Here is a 20,622-nt window from a genome sequence, read left to right on the forward strand (position 1 = left end):
TTTTTACAATAACCAAATTTTGTTATCGTATTTTCTTGTCTGAAACTAAAAGAGAAACAATATCAACTCACTGCAAGGAATGTGTGTAGCTGATTGGTAACTGAAATGTCGGCACATACAGCAGCATACATACAAGTTGACGGCTGCGTCTAAGATTCGGTCCTAACATGTCTTAAATTCAACCAGTCCTAAATAAGATAAGAAAAATTATACACAGTGCAAATGTTTTAGCTGACACTCATCCTGTGGCCATCCGTTGTCCAGTTCCATGTGCAGTGAAAGCATTAATATAGGTTACCGTTGCCTTGATGTAAGAACAGCCAGTTATCACACCCCTTGAGGGCAAAACCATGGTCGCTGTCTTCCAGATTGTCCTGAGTAGTTGTTCTTGATTCAGTACAGGCGCCAACGATGTCAACATTAACTAGAAGAAATCAAACTCCAGATATTTATCACTCTTCTGATGATCAGTGACAGAAACAATATTAGCAGACTTTTCATTTGCTGGGGGAAGAGGTAATCTCTCGAAATCGACAGGCTTGGGGATCTCAGGAGGGGTGGCACAACGTATCAAAGCCCAGTTAACTCCTTCGAAGAATGGGTGTTGCTTTATCTCCGTTGCGCCTCTTTTATAGGCCAACCTACGCTGAGGCTCTTTTACGAGCAAACCCCTAATCAAATCCCTCGCAGCAAAACTGACAACTGGTGTTTCTGGAAACCTAAGGGGCTGTCCAACAACGTTGAAAAGTGTCGCTCGATTACCAGATCCTTTAAACGGAGTTTTACCAAACAGAAGCTCATATAGAAAGACCCCAAAAGTCCACCAGTCCACCGGACTTCCATGGCCTTCACCTTTGATGATCTCAGGTGCGAGATACTCATGAGTTCCAACAAATGACATTGATCGAGCATTTGTTGGTTCAGCAATCAGCTCAGGCAGTGGGCTCACTTGATTTCCAATTTCGGTTTTTAATTTTCTGTCTTTCTTGGATTTGCTAGAAAAGAGACGAGGAGAGAAGCATGCTGTCGGGACAACACATGATGGCTGAATGCAGGCCGGTTCAATGCATGCTGGCTGGGCACAGTACATGGAACTTTTGTGCTGAGGATCGGAAGCAGAGGAAGAGCTCTTTATGAGAGTTGGGCTGACAGAACATCGAAGTGAAAGATCAAAGTCGGAGAGCATTATATGTCCATCATCCCTAACAAGAACATTTTCAGGCTTAAGGTCACGGTAGACGATCCCAAGCATGTGAAGATACTCAAGAGCAAGCAGCACCTCTCCAACATAAAATCTGCCACAAGGAAATTAACGAAAGCAGTAAGTGTATTGAGCTAAAAAGACACACTCTTCAGCTTATTTCAGAAAATTTGCATGTAGACTAAACGAAGGAGGTTTACTGAAGTTTGAGTTCAATATTAGACATGGTTTGAAGATGTCTTACTTTGCTGCTTGTTCAGAAAAATATTTTCCTGGTTGTTTCTGTCTAAGTGTGTGTAGGTCTCCTCCAGGGCAGAACTCCATCACCAAACATGAGAACTTATCAGTCTCGAAATGGGTGTATAGAGTAGGAAGGAAGGGATGGTCCAGGGACTGTAATATCTCTCGTTCTGTCTGAGCACGAAGAAGCTTCTTGCGACCTGCTAAGGATGCCTTGTCCATAACTTTCATTGCAAAGTAACATTTGGTTCCACTCAGCTCAGCCAGATAAACACTCCCAATATCTCCACAACCTAATCTTTTCAGCAGCCTAAAATGGCTCAGGCCTAAGATGCCATCTCTGGCTCTCACAGCTTGGATGGCTTCCCATTGCACATCATTTGCTTTGTGAGGCTTGTTGACCATGCTACTAAAGTTGCTACAAGTACTCTCATCACTCACATCACTGCTTGTGCTTCCCCGACACATGCTGCTCTTTCCACTCTCAATGAAGTCATTGTAATCACCTATTTTGGCACTTCCGCTCATTTTTGCAAGACTTAGACTACTAACTCCATCACTAACCTTTGCATAAACTGAACTGTTCTTCACACTTCCCAGGCCAGATGATTTCTTTTCTTGATCAGTGGAAGTTTCCAGGGAGGTGCTTCTATGATGGACCTCAAGATCTTGAGTTGTAGATGCTTGCTCTGATCCAGTGGAAGAGATACTGGAGTCTGAGTTTCCCAACAACCTCAAAGGATCTTTAAGATTAGTTGGAGATCTGTTGGATTCATTATCTTCTTTAGACAGCACAGCAGTCACCTTAGCAGGTTCTGCTGATTGTTCAGGATTAACCAGCTTGAGCTCATCAGTCTTTGAGACCAGAGAAGGTAAACTTATGTTGATTACGTGCTGAACACCAATAGCTTTTTGTTGCACGCCTATGGGAGCTCCAGTATCCGTTTTTGAGGCCATCACAGAATCAATACACTTTGTTCAAGAAAGTTCCAACTAATAAGTTTTTCAGCAACAACTGCAATAGCTATGACGCCCATTATCAAGATTCAAACATTTCGTCCATCAACCCTGTCAAACCACAAGCCTGCCAGTTGGAAAACCATTCAGTCCACATAATCTCTCAACATAACTACAGAAAATGGTTGTTTGGATTCACATATCAAATTCACAATAATACTAAATCGCAAAATTAGTGTATCAATCAATGAGGAACAAATTCAGAGATTAAAATAGTCAAGCGTCTTCAACTGCAGTAAACTATCAAAGATAAAATTTCAAGAAAACCCAGAGACTAACCAAAAGCTCCACTGTAACTTTGTCAGATATGAAGAGGGCAAAATACCAAGAAAGGAAGCTAGAAAATAGACAGAGAGCGATGACACAAGCAAAGAACACCAGTCAATCACACAAATCCAGACATATACCTTTCTCCCACAAAAGAGGCTTCAATAAAGTAAAAAAATCAAGCCCACTCCCCGAAACACGAAAAGAAAAGCCTAGCAGATGAACTCCACACATGGAATCAAGGACCACCATGGAAAAGGCAATGAGTAGCAATTCTCTACAATGGCATGCAATTATTCTATAATGACAGAACAGTTCATCAGAAACACAATTCATGATGAAATTACCATAAAAATCAGATCTTGATCACAACCCCACAACCAAAAGAAAACCCCACCACAGATCCACAATCAGAGAGTGAACCGCACAGAATCTTGAAACCAAGGGACACGACGAACCCATCAAAAAACCCAAAGGATTGAGAAGGAAATAGGACAAAGGACCTCAATTTGCAACACACAAGTCTTCAGAAAACAGCTTTTTCAGTGAAAAAAGAGCACTGTGGAAGAGAGAAACTACTCCACGGCCCTGTTTCTGGTCGTTCGTTCTTGTACCCGTGAGGCTGTGCCAGCAGTTAACAAGTGGAGGAGAGAGAAAACGAAGATTAATGAAATTATTTTTAGATTCTTGAAAGTTTTACTATCATAAAATTGAGCAGATTGAGTTTCATTTTCGTGTTTTTGGTGTGTGTCTGTCCGCAATGGGTTAGCGAGTGATTCCCCAACCAAACGAGGTCTTAACTCAGAGCTTGATTTTACGATTCTTTGTAATATTTTTGTTTTTATAATAAGAAATAAATCATTAAAAAAAATCTTACCTTTACCATTGTAAAAATTAAGAGTATTTGTAAATAATACTTAATAAAAATTAAGACGGATAATTTTACAAATAAATTGTAAAAGTTTGTGAAAAAAAGAATTCTCATCAAATTTTTAATGATGTATGTATCGTATACTTTGTGATATAAATTATTTAAATAATATAATAAATTTAAATTAAATATATAATAAAAAGTCTGAAATTAATAATAGATAAGATATTTTGTTATATTGTTTCATTTGAATAAAAAAATAATAATATGCATTTTACTTGATAATTCATTTTCAAATAAAAAAATTATATATACGCTTCCTTATAACCTCAATTTTTTCAAATGCCCAACTCTATTATATCATTTACGCAGATGAACAAAAAGACGAGGAAAGGGGGCGAGAGGAAGAAGGCGGCAAGAGGGACTACCAAAGTTGGAGGAAGAAGGCAAGGAGGACGACGGGGGAAGGAAGAAGGCAACGGTGGCGGCCGCGAAGATGATGGATGGTTTTGTAATTTTATAATTTATCCAATTTTATTATTTTGGTTAAATAACTCAACCTAACAGTATTTAATATCGAGTTTTAACTCTAAACTCGAGCCCCTGTCCAGCTATGTAAATGGCCTACTAACTTGTATAATTAATCTTATTCAACATAATCAACTCAAGTAAACTGGATCGTATTGAATTATCTATAGAAGTTTGTTCTTTAAAATAATAAACTCACAAAAAAATTTATTTCTTCTGAGGTTCATAAAGTAAGTATTCGATTTTCGACTCGACTCGAAATAAATAAATACAATTATTATTAATATTTTTTATGTAAAAGAAAATTAAATTAATTTTAAAGGGTGGTTGTTGGTTAAATAAAAAGTTGGTTTGCTAATATCTAATAAATAAATAAAGAAAAATCTTGTTAAGGAAAATTGTGTCCCCTAACAAACACGACATTAGGTCATTAAGTTCCCCACTCAATAACGCTTTAATGGGACCAACTGTCTCAAAATGCTGCGGAATCTTTCACATCATCATTAAATACTAACCACCCACCTTAATCACCCTCGCTAATTAATCTCCACCAGCCCTCCTCACCAATACCTAACCTAACAATTCATTATGGATAATTATTTAGTATTAGACAACTTACACTTTTTTTAATTGACTGGGAAAATTATTTTGATAAAAAAAAAAAAAACAAACTTTTAGTGTTTATTTGAAATTAATCAATATAGTATACTTTTAAGTATAAATCATCAGTTATATATGCTAAATAAATATGGTAAATTATACTGGCATCCTCTAAAGTTAAGTTAAATTATACAAACACCCTCTATATTTTAAAAATTACAGCTACACCCCATGAGGGTGTTAGTGTAATGTCTTTTAGGTGATATCTGTATAAGTATTACATTTGAATAGTTGTAATTACAATTATTGCTTCAGGGGGTGTAGCTGTAATTTTGTAAAAGGTAGAGGCCGTTTGTATATTTTGACTTAAACTCAAAGAGTGTTAATGTAATTTATCCAAATAAATATACATATATATATATATATATCAAATATTAAAAATTTAAATTTGAAAATTTATTTTTTAACTAGAGAATCTTGGATAGGAGGGTAAATTTTTGGCAGTTGATCAAAGAATGATGTATATTTGTCATCTGAATTATAGTGTTTTTATGCTTTTTATTTTATATTTTTTTAATTACAGTTTGTCACCTAAAAAACATGAGAATTACATTTTGCTTTCTCGTACCAATTTTCAATGAAAAATTCTATCAAAGAATGATCACAAGCACTGCACGTGATATTTTAAGACAATTATATAAATCAGGTAAAATTCATTGTAGTCCCTCACATTTGATTTTAAATTTAAAATTATTCTTATTTTTTTAACTTACTTCATATTAGTCAATTCAAGCTCACAATTTTTATTTTTAATTTAAAAATTTGGTTCCTCACACATAAATTTAGAAATTATAACTGATGCGTGCAATTTTAACACAAGTTCAGAGTCTTTGGATCTTTGAGATGGTTTTGGGCCACTTGAGTAAAAATTCATGAGAAAAAAGGGGGAATTTATTTAAAAAATGCAGGAAAAAAATTAGAAAAATAAGGTGAATTGGAGGGATTTAGAAAAGTAAGTGGCACCGTGGTGGTGCCACAATTTTTATTTAAAAAAATTTATTTTTCTTTATGTCACCGCGGTGACATTGATTTTAAAAAAAAAAATTTAATGTGAACCGCGGTGACAATTTTTTTTTTTAAAAAAAAATAATTTCAAGTTTAATCAATCGTAAATAATGAATTTTTAGCACGACCACCGCACCTTTCGGCCGTCGATTCGCCGCCACCGGAGCGACCCACGATCACGGACCACCACCACTGGACTCGCCTCGACCTAACAGTTTTAACGAGACCAACCTAGTTCAATTTTATTAAATATTTGTTGAGATATGAAAATTTGAAAATTTTTCCGCCGAAAATTCGCGCTGAAACTGTTTGCTGCCATTTCTCCACCGTCAGGACGAATCACAGATTAAGACCATAGCCGTTCGAATCCTGTCGTGGACGAATCACAGATTAAGACCATAGCCGTTCGAATCCTGTCGTCCAGACGATTCCAACAAGACCAGTCTTACTCAATTTTATCAAGTATTTATTTGTTCAATTAAAATACATATGTTTTAAAATAGTTATAATTTTATTAAATTCTATTTAATTAATTAATAATACTATTTATAATAATTAATTAATAATACTATTTATAACTAATTAGTAATACTATTTATAATTAATTAAATAGAATTTAATAAAATTATAAATATTTTAAAATATATATATTTTAATTGAACAAACAAAAAAAAAGAAAATGAATTTGACAAACAGTTTCAGCGAATTTTTGGTGGAAAAATCTTCAAATTTTTAAATGTCAACAAATACTTGATGAAATTGAGCAAGACTGGTCTAAATAGTATTATTAATTAATTATAAATAGTATTATTAATTAATTATTTTTATAAATAATATTATTAATTAATTATTAATAGTATTATTAATTAATAAATAAATTTAATAAAATTATAACTATTTTAAAATATACGTGTTTTAATTGAACAAACAAATACTTGACGGAATTGAGCAAGACTGGTCTTGTTGGAATCGTCTGGACGACATGATTCGAACGGCTATGGTCTTAATATGTGATTCGTCCTGACGGTGGAGAAATGACAGCAAACAGCTTCAGCGCGAATTTTCAGCTGAAAAATTTTCAAATTTTCATATCTCAACAAATATTTAATAAAATTGAACTAGGTTGGTCTCGTTAGAACCGTTAGGTCGAGGCGAGTCCAGTGGTGGTTGTCCGTAATCGTGGGTCGCTCTGATGGCGGAGAATCGACGATCGAAAAGTGCGGTGGTCGTGCTAAAAAGTCATTATTTATGATTGATAAAACTTGAAATTGTTTGTGGGGAAATGTTTGTCTCATCAAGGGGAGTCGAACGGTATATTTGATGGTTGACAACTCGCCATGATGGTGCCGAAATTTTAACGAAAAGTTGGCAGCAATTCGTCGTGGAATAAAATAATATTTTTTTTTTAAAAAAAAAAATTGTCACCTTGATTTTGAACCGCGATAACACATTAAAAATTTTTTTTTCTCTAAAAACAATGTCACCGCGGTTAACCACCGCGGTGACATAGAGAAATTTTTTTTTTTAATAAAAATTAACTCACCATGGTGGCACTTACTTTTCTAAATCCCTCCAATTCACCTTACTTTTCTAATTTTTTTTTCCTGTATTTTTTAAATAAATTCCCCAGAAAAAAGAACTTGCAAAATAAAGGATTAGCAGTCCGATGCTTAAATTAGTCCCAAATTTAAGGATATATAAAAATAAAAAATGAATGATTAGGGCATATTAATGGTTTCTAATGGTCATCTTTTTTACTAATAGTGTGTCTTAATTGCTTTCCCTGTTTCGTTTTCCCTTCTTTTGTTACTTCCCTGTACGGTTCATATGCATTAGACATCCACTGAAAAGATTATGATACTGATTCACCAAGTTTTATCCTGATGTGGCTTTATTTTTATCTATGACAGATGCTGGACTACAATGTGGCTGGATGTATCATTTCTTTGAGCAACATGTCATGCTCCCAATATTAGATACGACTCATGTACGATGGATATTTCACCTTTCCAAGTATTCTGTACTAAACACTGAGATACTGTTTGCAGGAAAGTTAAACCGAGGGCTTTCAGTTGTTGATAGCTATGGTAAAGACATAACTGAAGATGATTGGGCTGGTGTATAGAATGGGTAGGTTAAAGATGATACTTGTTTGCTTGTTTAAGTTGCAAAAGTCTTTACCAATTGGAGATTCTTTTCTGCACTAGGATCTGACTTTATACATTGGACCGGCAGCTTCAGGCATATTTTCTTGTTCATGGATAATTCTCACACCCGGCGTGGTCAACCATGTTGGTTTGTGCTCAATATTATGGTCATAAGTTTTTTGGCTTTAAGCGCCTAGCCATTCACCTCGAATGAATGAATTTCATTCTAGGTTGGTATGATTGCTGTAAATGATGGGATCATGCTCCGAAACCACATTCCTAGAATTCTCAACAAGTCTTTCAGACAAAAGCCTTACTATGTTGATCTGCTGGATTTGTTGAACGAGGTATTATGACTGATCAGTAGTTAAGAATTTGGTTTCTTCCCGGCCCCTTGGATATTCTAACTACAGTATAATTTATCATGTTTCTAGGTGGAATTTCAAACTGCATCTGGACAGATGATAGATTTAATCACCACTGTTGAAGGAGAAAAAGATTTATCGAAATACTCGTTGCCACTGTGAGTGGAGAATTTTCAAAGTCTTGACACGAAATAAGGAACATATGTTCAACTGAAATGTAAATTGGCATTGATGCACTGTGTATGCATGACGATTTGACATGCTTAATTTCTGATTTTTCCTGTCGGTTGCTTGCCATTGGCTGCATCCATTCATTGGTTTTCCAGTCCAAGCCTTTCATGACCTGACCCTTTCATATGTGTTCTAACAGACTGGATTTATTTATTACCAGGAGCACTATGGAAAGGCAGATCCTGCCGATGTTGCAAAAGTTAAGGCCCTCTATAAAGACATTAATCTCCAAGGTGTGTATGCGGAGTACGAAAGAGGCTACGACAGACTAACACGTTGGGTGGATGCTCATCCCAGCAAAGCCGTGCAGGCCACTTGGGGCAAGATATACAATAGGCACAAGTAATGGTAAGAGGTGTCCTAAAATACAGGACCTAAGCAGAGAAATTGTGGGAACTGTATTCTACAATCTACATCGAGATAAAAAAGACTAAAGAATGTATAGTCATTTTTTTAGTAAAGGTCACTTATTTTATTATTTTTTATAAATATATTTATTGGTTTAGAAATATTTGTTAGTTTTGTGAAGATAAAAAGCTGTGGAAAAAATCATCGGAATATCCATTCTCAAATGAGAAATTACATGTATACCCTTCTTATAATCAGATACCCAATTTTGAATAAGAGAGGGCGATGGTAGGAAGTAGAGGGTGGGGAGCGGTGAAGATGATGGACAATTTTGTAATTTTATTCTTTTCTCTAATTTTACTATCTGCATTAAACAACTCAATCGTGTAGTATTTAATAACGGGCTCCTACCATGTAAATGACTTATTAGCTTCTATAATTACAACCTAATCAGCCCCCCACCATATGGAATTCTTTATAAAACTTTCTTTTCTAAATTCTTCCAATTTATTTGTATAGATAATAATCTTCACCTAATACCTTATACAAAAATATAATCTTTAAAACAATAAATTCAAAAGATTATCTTTTTCCAAATTAAGTATTCGATTTTCGTCTCCATCCCAAATGTATTAATACAATTACCATAAATTTCTTTTTGAATTTTAATAAATGAAAATGTTCTTAATATAAAAAATAAAGTAATTTTAAAAGGGTGGTGGTTAGTTGAATAAAAAGTTGGTTTGCGAATGTCTTTTTTGTGTGGAATAAATAATAAATAAAGAAAAATCTTGTCAAGGAAAACTGTGTCCCCTAACAAACACGACATTATGTCATTAAGTTCCCCACTGAATAACGTAAGGGACCAATTAGAAAACTTACATGTTTTTCTTACAGCAAATCTGGTAAACGAAATAGAAAGTTGTTCTCCATTCCCACACGTGAATGAAAATATTTAATTACGAAATCCAATTTCCCACCAACCCCCAATCAACTTCACACGTGTACAACATTCATTGGCTCCCAATGTCATTGAAATCACATGTGCCAATTCCCTTAATATCCTTTTCGGGTCCAACGTAATTGATTCTAAATCTCTATTTTTATTTGTATGTAATAAATAATATTTTATATTTATAAATTAATATATTTAAAATTAATACATAAATATATTATTATTTATTTATTTATTATATTAGTATGGCAAACCTCAGCGAGCAGCTCCCAAGACCTGAGTAAATGCATGCTGCTTTGTAGTACAAAAGCAGAGGGTACACCATACACCCCACCACACCTCACTCCTCCCCACCCCACCCCAACTCTTACTGCATACATACACTACAGTTCAAAAAAGAGAGGTGAGGTGGCAATTGGCATCTCTTCTCTGTTCTCGCTCTGCCTGTCCCTCTGTTCCCTCTACTTCTCCGGCGAACATATGGCGAATCCGTCGGATCTGAGGACTGTGTTTCTTGGGGTGTATTCCGTGCTCAAATCGGACCTCTTGAATGACCCCGCTTTTGAATGGACTGATGCTTCTCGCCAATGGGTCGAGCGGGTTAGCTTGTTGATTTATTCTTCTTCTTTTCTTGTTTGCTTGCATATATGATGTATCGTATTCGTTTCTGCTTAATCTTGGAGTGTAAGAGACGGGCTGCTGAATTCTGCTCACAGTTTGAGTTCTATTTACTATTCTGATATGGGATTTGCATTGGATGCTCATTGTAATTTCTCCATCTGTCCAACGAAAGTGAATCATGGGACATATATTGGTGAATACTCAATTGATTAACCTATTTTTTAAGAGTCTAAACGTGCCTAGTCCGGGATTTGATAAGCGTTCTGCAAATATCTGGAGTTTCTGATGTTGTGTTCTTCCGAATTGTTGAAATGGATAATGTGGAGGAGATGAGCAGGTAAGAAAGAACAGCTCTTGCTTTTGGTATAAATAGAAGCAATAACTTAGACAGATAATGAGATAGATTTAGTAGTTCATAAAAGACTTTCTTGTTCCTTCTTGTTCAGAAATAATGGGCCTGTCTGGCTCAGATCAGTGTTGACTGTTGACAGACAGATTCAAGTGATTATAAAATTCCGCAACTTAGGTTAAATTTTTAGTGCCTGCGGGATTGGGCATTTTAATGGTTTCTAACGATCATCTTGTTTACTACTAGGCATCACAGTGTGTCTTAATTGCTTTCCACTGTTTCTTTTCCTCTTCTTTTGTTACTTCTCTATACTCTTCACATGCACTACACATCCTCTGAAAAGATTGTGATACTGATTCAAGAAGTCGTATCCATCATTTTTTAATTTGACTTTGTCTGTGTGCACGTAAATGTAACTTCACAACCACACATACAAATTGTTGAACTTCTACCACGATTTGAATTTGATATCATGTAATATAGAACATTGATAATGACATGTTGGCTAAAGTTACACAACACGCATAAGTTTGCTGCTCTTGTGGTTCCTGACGTGGCTTTATTTTTATCTATGACAGATGCTGGACTACAATGTGCCTGGAGGTATTATTTCTTTGAGCAACATTCATGTTCTAAATATTAGATACAACTCATGTATGATACTTTCACCTGCTGAAGTATTCTGTACTAAAGACTGAGTTACTGTTTGCAGGAAAGTTAAACCGAGGCCTTTCAGTTGTTGATAGCTATAAATTACTAAAAGAAGGTGAAGACTTAACTGAAGATGAGGTGTTCCTTGCTAGTGCATTGGGCTGGTGTATAGAATGGGTAGGTTAAAGATGATACTTCTTTACTTGTTTAAGTAGCAAAAGTCTTTTCCAGTTGGAGATTTTTTTCTGCACTAGGATCTGACTTTATACATTGTAATGGCAGCTTCAGGCATATTTTCTTGTTCTTGATGATATCATGGATAGTTCTCACACCCGGCGTGGTCAACCATGTTGGTTTAGAGTCCCCAAGGTTTGTGCTCAATGTTATGGTCATAAGCTTTTTGGCTTTAAGCCCCTAGCCATTCACCTTGAATGAATGAATTTCATTCTAGGTTGGTTTGATTGCTGTAAATGATGGGATCATGCTCCGAAACCACATTCCTAGAATTCTCAAGAAGCATTTCAGACAAAAGCCTTACTATGTTGACTTGCTGGATTTGTTCAACGAGGTATTATGACTGATCAGTAATAAAGAATTCGATTTCTTCCCCATTAGATATTCTAACTTCAGTATTTGTATGTTGCTAGGTGGAGTTTCAAACTGCTTCTGGACAGATGATAGATTTAATCACTACTATTGAAGGAGAAAAGGATTTATCGAAATACTCATTGCCACTGTGAGTGGAGAATTTTCAAAGTCTTGACTTCAACTGAAATATAAATTGTCCATCGATCAAGGTGTATGCATGACATTTGGACATGCATAATCTCTGAATTTGCCTGTTGGTTGCTTGCCATTGGCTCCATTCATTGGTTTTCCAGTCCAAGCCTTTCATGACCTGACCCTTTTCACTTGCAAATCCTGACATTTCAGTGGTTGCTATATGGTGCTTAGAACTTTTTAATTTTTCTTTCCAATTTTCTGGTCATAAGTTTTTCTGTTTTGAATATGCTGCAGTCACCGCCGCATTGTTCAGTACAAGACTGCCTATTACTCATTCTATCTTCCAGTGAGTGGGGACTAATTGTCATTATACATAATTCAAGATTGAGAGAAATGTGTTTTTCCAGCTCAAAATTTCTTATAATTATACAGGTTGCATGTGCGTTGCTCATGGCGGGCGAGAACCTAGAAAACCATGTACATGTGAAGGACGTGCTCATTGACATGGGAATCTACTTTCAAGTACAAGTGAGTTTATATCGCATCTCGATGTTAGTATTTATCTCAGCCATTATTTCTTGGTGCTACTGACTTTCTCGTTCGTTTAAAATTTGACATCTGCTCAGGACGACTACTTAGATTGTTTTGGCGATCCTGAAAAGATTGGAAAGGTCAGGTCCTGAACTTTGTTCCCCATTAGCTTCGTATTCTTAAACCTTGAGCATCCTGAATGGCTACTTTTAATAATTCATCCTTATCCATCAACAGATTGGAACGGATATTGAAGACTTCAAGTGTTCTTGGCTAGTCGTGAAAGCCCTGGAGCACTGCAACGAAGAACAAAAGAAAATTCTATTCGTAAGAACTAAGCCCCTCAGTATCTTCCCCCATTCTTCCAACCCTTTTCATATGTGTTCTAACACACTGGATACATTTATTACCAGGAGCACTATGGAAAGGCAGATCCTGCTGATGTTGCAAAAATTAAGGCCCTCTATAACGACATTAATCTCCAAGGTGTGTTTGCGGAATACGAAAGCAAGAGTTACAACAGACTAACGCGCTCGATCGATGCTCATCCCAGCAAAACTGTGCAGGCAGTCTTGAAGTCCTTCTTGGACAAGATATATAAGCGGCAGAAGTAATGGTAAGAGGTCCTAAAATACAGGACATAAGCAGAGGAATTGTTTTCTACTTGGAGAGAAAAAAAGACAAGTTTTCTATTTGTAATAGTAACCTTTTCCCCTTATAGCAACTTCCAGGGTATTGCTATTCTTTGATGAGAGTGTAAAACACGTTTTCGTGGCTATTATGATAAGAAACGTCTCCTGAACAAAGCCAATTGATTGAGTGAATCTTAGTCCATAAACTTGTCATGTGCTGGTTGGGTACTAAGTAAGTAATAACATTTCTAATATTAAAAATTTCATTTGATATTCTCATTATAATGCCATTTTGTATTATTAATTCTGATGCTACTTTTAAAGTTTAGTTTGTAAAGAATAAAACAGTTTTATAATTCTTTGTAAAAATATGAATTAGATTTATTTCACTTGGAACTATTTTATCATACGTTCTGATTCCATCAATATATAGGTCATGGGTGTTATTCATTTAAATAGTATTTGCTGATTAGTACTAATAATTAGTATATCAATTATTCATACATGGAATTTATAAGGTAATTATAATTCATGTATTAATATATAAACATACATATAAAATTTCTGTTAATTAAAAAAGTTATGAAATCGAGTTCTATTAACGTGGATATATAGTTTATTTTTAATATTAATCTTATTTTTTTTAATGTTGATGTATTTAATTAATATTTTAATTTTAGATATATTGTAAAATATATTAACTAACCATATCTTATTGGGGGGAAAAAAACAACAAACAAAATGGAGCGACATTTTCCAGGTTTCAGAAAAAGAAGGAAAATTGAATAATGCAAAAAAAGGGAAATCGTTTGAGACGGTTAGAATTGAATAGGGGACTGCATGCTTTTCTGCAACTACGCTTCCTCCCTTCTCCCTCTCTCTCTCTCTGACATGCGTTTGGGAGAAATGCAATCGATTTCAGACTCCCACAAATCTAAGTTCCATTTATCCTGGGTTTGTAACACATGTTCAATTATGTCCACCGGTTTTAGATTTTTTCTGCATTCTCGATCACAAGGAATTCCTTGATGTTTGCAGGTTTTCTTGTATCGCGGCGATCGGAGATTGTCTTTTTCACTCCAACATTCGGCATTTTTTGTTTGTTCATAGACCAATTTCTCATGTGTGAGAATATCAGCGAGGAGTTGGTTTTGTTTCTTTCCATATTTATGTGTATGGTCGTTCGGAGTTCTTCAACCGATTTTATGGTTTTATGCAATTAATGCATTCTGTTTATTGGACAAACTCTTTTCCACATAAATGACCATATTCTTTATGTTAAGTCTTTGTGAGATTGTTTGATTAGCAAACAATCATAAGATTTTTGTTGATTATTTTCGGTTAAGATGAAGCTTTTGGTCCGTGTAATTGAAGCGAAAAATATATATGCCAAGGACGCACATGGACTTAGTGATCCATATGTAAAACTGCAGCTGGGGAAGCAAAAGTTCCGGACTAAAGTAATGAAAAAATGTTTGAATCCATCATGGTGTGAGGAATTCACGTTTAAAGTTGAAGATTTGAAAGAAGAGCTTGTTATATCTGTTTTAGATGAAGACAAGTACTTCAATGATGATTTTGTTGGAGAGACGAAAGTGCCCGTCAATTGGGTTTTTGAAGCTAAAGACCAGTCCCTTGGCACTGCTTGGTACGTGTTGCAGTCCAAGAACAAGAAGGCCAAGAGCAAGGATGGTGGTCTGGTCTTTTTCTCTCTTTCTTTTTTTTGCTTTGGAAGCATTAGAAGTTTTTTATCTTCTATGCTTATGGTTGATGTCTAATCTGGCATGTTTTTAGTTGTTCTATGCGTGCATGATAGTTCCAGTGATGCTGTATATGCTTTTTCAGTTTTAATTTTCATATGGCATATGTTTGGCGGGCTATATTCTAAGGCATATGATGAACGTAGCTTACCTCAAATAATTAGAGGGATTCCTCACATTGACAATGTTATATTGTTATAATAGGTGAAATTCTTCTTACCATTTGTTTCTCGCAAAATAGCACTTTGTTGGAGTTGCCACCCATTGGCGATCCTTCAGCATTGTCAAAGAAGCATTCTTTTCCTGGCCGCGACACAGCTTCAAGGTCTTTACATCGGAGGTCATCTTGTCCGAGGTTAGAAGAAGTTCTTTCTTCTGCGGAAGAAAAGTTACACGCACCAACATTTGCTGATCGAATTGTACAAATGTTTAATAAGAATGGGGACACAACACCCATGACCTCTGTTGAAGCAACTGATGTGTCAGATGCTGAAAGTGTGAACTCAGTGGATGGGGAGCAGAAGTCTGAGGAACAATTCTCGTCAGTTGGTTTCCAAGAATTGATGAGAAGTCTGGAGATGAAAGACCAAGGAGGTGAACTTCCAAGTAATTTATCTGGAGGAGTAGTTCTAGACAAATATTATGGCACAGCACCTCCAGAATTGAACTCAATAATCTTCTCACCAGATTCAAACTTTTTGAAGTCTTCAGCAGATATGCAGGGATCTACTGACTTGCAAATAGGACCTTGGAAATTTGAAAACAATGGTGAGAGCCTAAAAAGAGTGGTTTCTTCTATTAAACCTCCGACCAAATTGGTTAAAGCTTTGAAAGCTACAGAGGAGCAAACATATCTGAAAGCTGATGGCAAGGCTTTTGCTGTTTTAGCCACTGTGAACACTCCCGATGCTCCATATGGGAAAACTTTTAAGGCGGAAGTTCTTCACTGCATTTCTCCTGGCCCAGAACAGCCTTCAGGTGAGCAGTCTTCTCGACTGGTAGTTTCTTGGCGAATTAACTTTTCACAGAGCACTATGATGAAAGGTATGATTGAAAACGGAGCAAGACAAGGTATAAAGGAGAGCTTTGAGCAGATGGAAAAGTTGCTAGCCCAGATGGTAAAGCCACTTGATCTTAAAGATATTGGCTCCGAGAAAGATCAGCTTTTGGCATCTCTTCAAGTGGAGCATCAGTCTGATTGGAAACTGGCTGTTCAGTATTTTGTTAACGTTCCAGTAATTGCTGCTATTTTATTGGGGTTATATGTGCTCACACATTTATCACTGGCTATGCCTAGTACAGTTCAGGGTCTTGAGTTTGTTGGTTTGGACTTGCCTGATTCCCCTAGTGAATTAATAGTATGTGGAGTACTGGTTCTGTTAGGGCAACGGCTGCTGGACTCGGCGTCTCGCTTTATGCAGGCCAGAGCGCAAAAAGGTATTCTAGTACTTCATAATTGGCACGCCGCTGAAGAAATGATGACCTGCGTGATCTAAAAGCATCAATTGTTCAAATATCGATTATGTGGCCTAACTGAACCGCATTCAAGTACAACGTTACTTATCTCTGAATCATATACGATTACATATCTGCATGGTTGTGCATGTCTGTTTCAACTTTGCTTGTTTTAAGCTTTGAGTTAATCATCGGTTATATTGATTAGCCACCATGGTTTCTGGTCCAGCAAGGTTGGCCTATCTGTCTCAGTTTGTATGCTTCACCTTTGTTTTGTTGATTATAGGCAGCGATCACGGAATCAAAGGACAGGGAGATGGATGGTTGCTTACGGTTGCCTTAATTGAAGGGAGCAATTTGGTAAAGGTGAACTCAAGACGATCCTCCGAACCTTATGTGGTGTTTACTTGCAATGGTAAAAAAAGAACAAGCTCTATCAAGTTTCAGAGATCTAAACCTCTTTGGAATGGTATGTGTATCTACTATCTTCTGTTCTTTAGCTAGCATTTTCTCTTTCTTTGTTGCCAAGTTATAAGAGGATAAAGTTACATAAACTTTTGTGTTGGATTAGCTTCTTCATTGACATAACTAGTTCCTTGCAGAAATTTTTGAATTTGATGCAACGGATGAGCCTCCATCTACGCTGGGTGTGGAAGTTTTTGATTTTGATGGGCCTTTCAGTGAGGCTACATCTCTTGGACGTGCTGAAATTAATTTCTTAAAATCTAATTTCTCGGATTTGTCTGATATCTGGATTCCCCTACAAGGAAAGTTGGGTCAGGCATTTGAGTCAAAGTTACATTTAAAAATTTTCTTGAACAATACTAAGGGTAAAAATATTGTCAAAGATTATATAGCTAAGATGGAGAAGGAAGTTGGCAAGAAGGTAAAAGGCTTCTTCCTCATCTTACTGCTTCGATTCTTGATGGATTGACACTTTGTTTCACATTTCCATTTATTTGATCTATTAACATGCATGAAATGTTTGCAGATAAAATTGCGTTCACCTCAAACAAATTCAGCATTCCAGAAGCTTTTCGGGTTGCCCCCTGAGGAGTTTCTTATCAATGACTTCGCTTGTAACTTGAAACGAAGAATGCCTCTCCAGGTACTTAAATTCAGCTATTTATTAAATAAAAACTTATTCATGTTATCTTGTGTTTTCTCTGGTCATGAAAATATACTGGTAATCTATTTCTTTAAAATAATGTTTGTAACTCCGTTCCTAAAGTTGGATTATAAGGCTGCTGCTCCTCTGTCCTAGTATCCTGTATTTACAGAAGTTAGATGAGTAGTTTCAGATTCCTTTTCCTCTATTGGGTTAGGTGGAATGATTCATGGGGCCAACTGAGGCACAAACCGAGACAAGGATATTCAGACTTGCTAAACGGGTTCATTGTATATAATGAAATCTTCTGACATGAAATGTATATATCTATACATTTCTGTGGATTACTATGTCTTGGTTGCTAATTTACTTGCTCTGTGGCAGGGCCGTCTCTTTCTTTCAGTAAGAATGATTGGCTTCCATGCAGACCTATTTGGTCACAAGACGAAATTTTTCTTTCTTTGGGAAGACATAGAAGATATTCAAGTTATACCTCCGACTCTGTCGTCAATGGGCAGCCCAATCATGGTGATGATACTAAAGCCAGGAAGAGGATTTGACGCACGGCATGGAGCAAAGAAACAAGATTCAGATGGCAGGCTGAAGTTTCATTTCCACTCTTTTGTGTCTTTCGATGTGGCACAACGGTAACTTATAGTGCACATCAGTTACTTCTATAGTAGTTAACATTATATGCGTACACCATTTATACATAGTTTGGAATTTCATCTGTAGTTGATTCTCTAAGTCTGTATCATACAGAACAATCATGGCACTCTGGAAGGCAAGAGCCTTGACTCCTGAACAGAAGGTACAAATAGCGGAGGAAGAATCCGAAGCAAATGGTCCCCAAACTGCTGAAGAGGAGTCTATGGCTGAAAGCGTCCAGGAGGAACTGGAGTCTAAAAGGCATCAAACAGCAGACGAAGATTCTGATGCCAGAAGCCTTCAAAATGAAGACAATGGGTCTTTTCGGGGACCTGAGGATGTTAATATGTCTATGGTTTATTCTTCTGTCCTAGCAGTTCCTGTGAGTAATATTCCTTGTACCCACCCCAATCTTCCTTGTACATGCAACTGACTTTGAACTATCTTTGTTTGTTGCTCACAGACTAGTTTCTTTATGGAGTTGTTCGGAGAGTGTGACATCGACCAGAGGGTCGCGGAGAGAGCTGGATGCCTCAATTATACTCGAACACCTTGGGAATCTGAAAAGCCGGATGTCTATCAGAGGCAGCTTCGCTACAAATTTGATAAACTTATATCTCGTTATAGAGGAGAAGTGACTAGCACTCAGCAAAAGTCTGGCCTTTCTAGTAACAATGGTTATCTCGTTGAAGAAATCATGAATCTCCAGGGCTTTATGCTTGGCAACTATTTCACAGTAAGCACATGCCATCTACCATGTTCCTATAAGCACTCCATATATATTGCTATTAGGAATAATTACAGTGACTGAATACAATACAGAAAGGTTCCTTGGTCTTATAAATCAGAATGCATCTCTACAACAATATTTTGCATTTACAGATTCCCATTTGAGAACCAGATGGCTAAAAGAAATTTGTAATGTAAAAGATAACTTAAGGGGGTTTTAGTAGAACTTTCTGTATTCTTTTTCTTATTTCTGAAGGCATACGATCTCCTATTGACCAATATATGGCACTTATTTGCAGCTTCACTTAAGGTATCAGGTTGAGGATCTACCGTCAAGATCAGTAGGTTGTAGTGTTCAAGTATACTTTGGAATTGAATGGTTACAACACACGAGACACCAGAAAAGGATCAGAAAGAGCATTACTTCAAATCTGCTGAAGCGGCTGAGGATCATGTTCAGTGAACTAGAGAAAGAATACATTTCAGGGGCATAAAATTTTTTCCACATGCTGCTCTGATTCCAGTTGCGGTAGAAACAACTAAAATGACACTATGCTTAATGCATGTCGATTCCGTTTGATGGTCTCTGACTCTTCCATGTCAAGAATGATGCTAAGAGGCAAAACTGAATAGCTCCTTATATTTTTGTAATTGTTGTTCATGCTTTGATGTAATGAGACTCATGCATGGCCACTGCAGCGGCCACCGAGTGTATATATGCAGCAAAATCAACTCAACCTGTTCTCAAGTGAACAGTTTTGGTCGAAAACTTAGCATGACTAATTTGGTGGTGAACGTGGATGTAGTTCCTTAGTATGTAGCAGATCTTCATGTGTATTATTTTCTGGAGATCTGTATTGTTGTAAGATTTGGAGAAGTTTCATGACTCAGTAACAGGATCTTCTTCCTTTTATGCTTGTGTGATGTCCAAAATATTGGTTTAGATTCTTTGAGTTGAAACACAGTTCAGGGTTACAATACATACAGTATGGTGCTGTCAATTATACCAAACAAATTATCCTTCTGCATTTATGTAATGTTCTAAAGTACTTTCAGCATTTTGAACATTTAATTCAATTTAATCTTTTTATAAATCTAAATATGAAAATAACCAAGGTAATTCTAATTTTTAAAACTTAAGTATAATAAAGAATATCATTTTTAATGAATTTTGGATTGGTTTTGAATTGAAATTTCATACTGGGATGCTTATTTAATTAAATCGAACTTGATAGTAGTATTTACCGTAAAGATATAAACGGTTAATATTAGTGTAATATTAGGGTGTCAATTTTTCTGTTGATATCAGAAAATTCTATTAATTTTTTTATAGATTTATTTATCAATGAAAACAATTATTATAGATACTGAATATATTTTTTTTTAAGTATAAAATATCCATATATAATTATACAAAACTTTAAGGATGATGCTATAGCATTACTCCATTTAGAGGGCCTACAATTATATAGCTGCAACAGAAATGGGCCTAGCCCAAAACGACTCTAAATTTGAAGACCTGGCCCAATACGGATATTCCTCCTTTACCCCCCCCCCCCCCCCCCCCCCCCCCCCCCCCC

At 36.2% G+C, this 20,622-nt stretch overlaps 3 protein-coding genes and 1 pseudogene across 4 annotated transcripts; 3 read left to right on the top strand and 1 right to left on the bottom strand.

Annotated features, from left to right (window-relative positions):
- On the bottom strand, positions 44–3,498 carry LOC105168058 (serine/threonine-protein kinase D6PK-like). 2 transcript variants are annotated; one of them, XM_011087977.2, is made up of 3 exons: positions 3,229–3,498; positions 1,446–2,525; positions 44–1,295 (listed from the first exon to the last, which is right to left on the bottom strand). In XM_011087977.2, the coding sequence occupies exons 2-3, from the start codon at positions 2,396–2,398 to the stop codon at positions 425–427; spliced, it is 1,824 nt and encodes a 607-aa protein (XP_011086279.1). In that variant the 5' UTR covers positions 2,399–2,525; positions 3,229–3,498; the 3' UTR covers positions 44–424. The 2 variants fall into 2 exon arrangements, with proteins under 2 accessions (XP_011086279.1, XP_011086278.1); XM_011087976.2 differs by having other exon boundaries at positions 3,073–3,498.
- Positions 7,694–8,804, top strand: LOC105168061 (annotated as a pseudogene).
- Positions 10,160–13,512, top strand: LOC105168062 (farnesyl pyrophosphate synthase 1). The gene is made up of 11 exons (XM_011087981.2): positions 10,160–10,435; positions 11,384–11,408; positions 11,518–11,633; positions 11,739–11,825; positions 11,908–12,024; positions 12,104–12,192; positions 12,474–12,525; positions 12,612–12,707; positions 12,806–12,850; positions 12,948–13,037; positions 13,124–13,512. Exons 1-11 carry the CDS (start codon positions 10,316–10,318, stop codon positions 13,322–13,324), a joined length of 1,038 nt encoding a protein of 345 aa, XP_011086283.1. The 5' UTR covers positions 10,160–10,315; the 3' UTR covers positions 13,325–13,512.
- Positions 14,104–19,953, top strand: LOC105168063 (C2 and GRAM domain-containing protein At1g03370-like). Its single transcript, XM_011087983.2, has 10 exons — positions 14,104–14,296; positions 14,381–15,037; positions 15,307–16,539; positions 16,844–17,026; positions 17,160–17,443; positions 17,549–17,665; positions 18,050–18,312; positions 18,428–18,695; positions 18,777–19,049; positions 19,342–19,953. The coding sequence occupies exons 2-10, from the start codon at positions 14,689–14,691 to the stop codon at positions 19,534–19,536; spliced, it is 3,165 nt and encodes a 1,054-aa protein (XP_011086285.1). The 5' UTR covers positions 14,104–14,296; positions 14,381–14,688; the 3' UTR covers positions 19,537–19,953.

This window comes from Sesamum indicum, linkage group LG8, assembly GCF_000512975.1.
Source record: "Sesamum indicum cultivar Zhongzhi No. 13 linkage group LG8, S_indicum_v1.0, whole genome shotgun sequence".
NCBI classification, from domain to species: Eukaryota; Viridiplantae; Streptophyta; class Magnoliopsida; order Lamiales; family Pedaliaceae; genus Sesamum; species Sesamum indicum.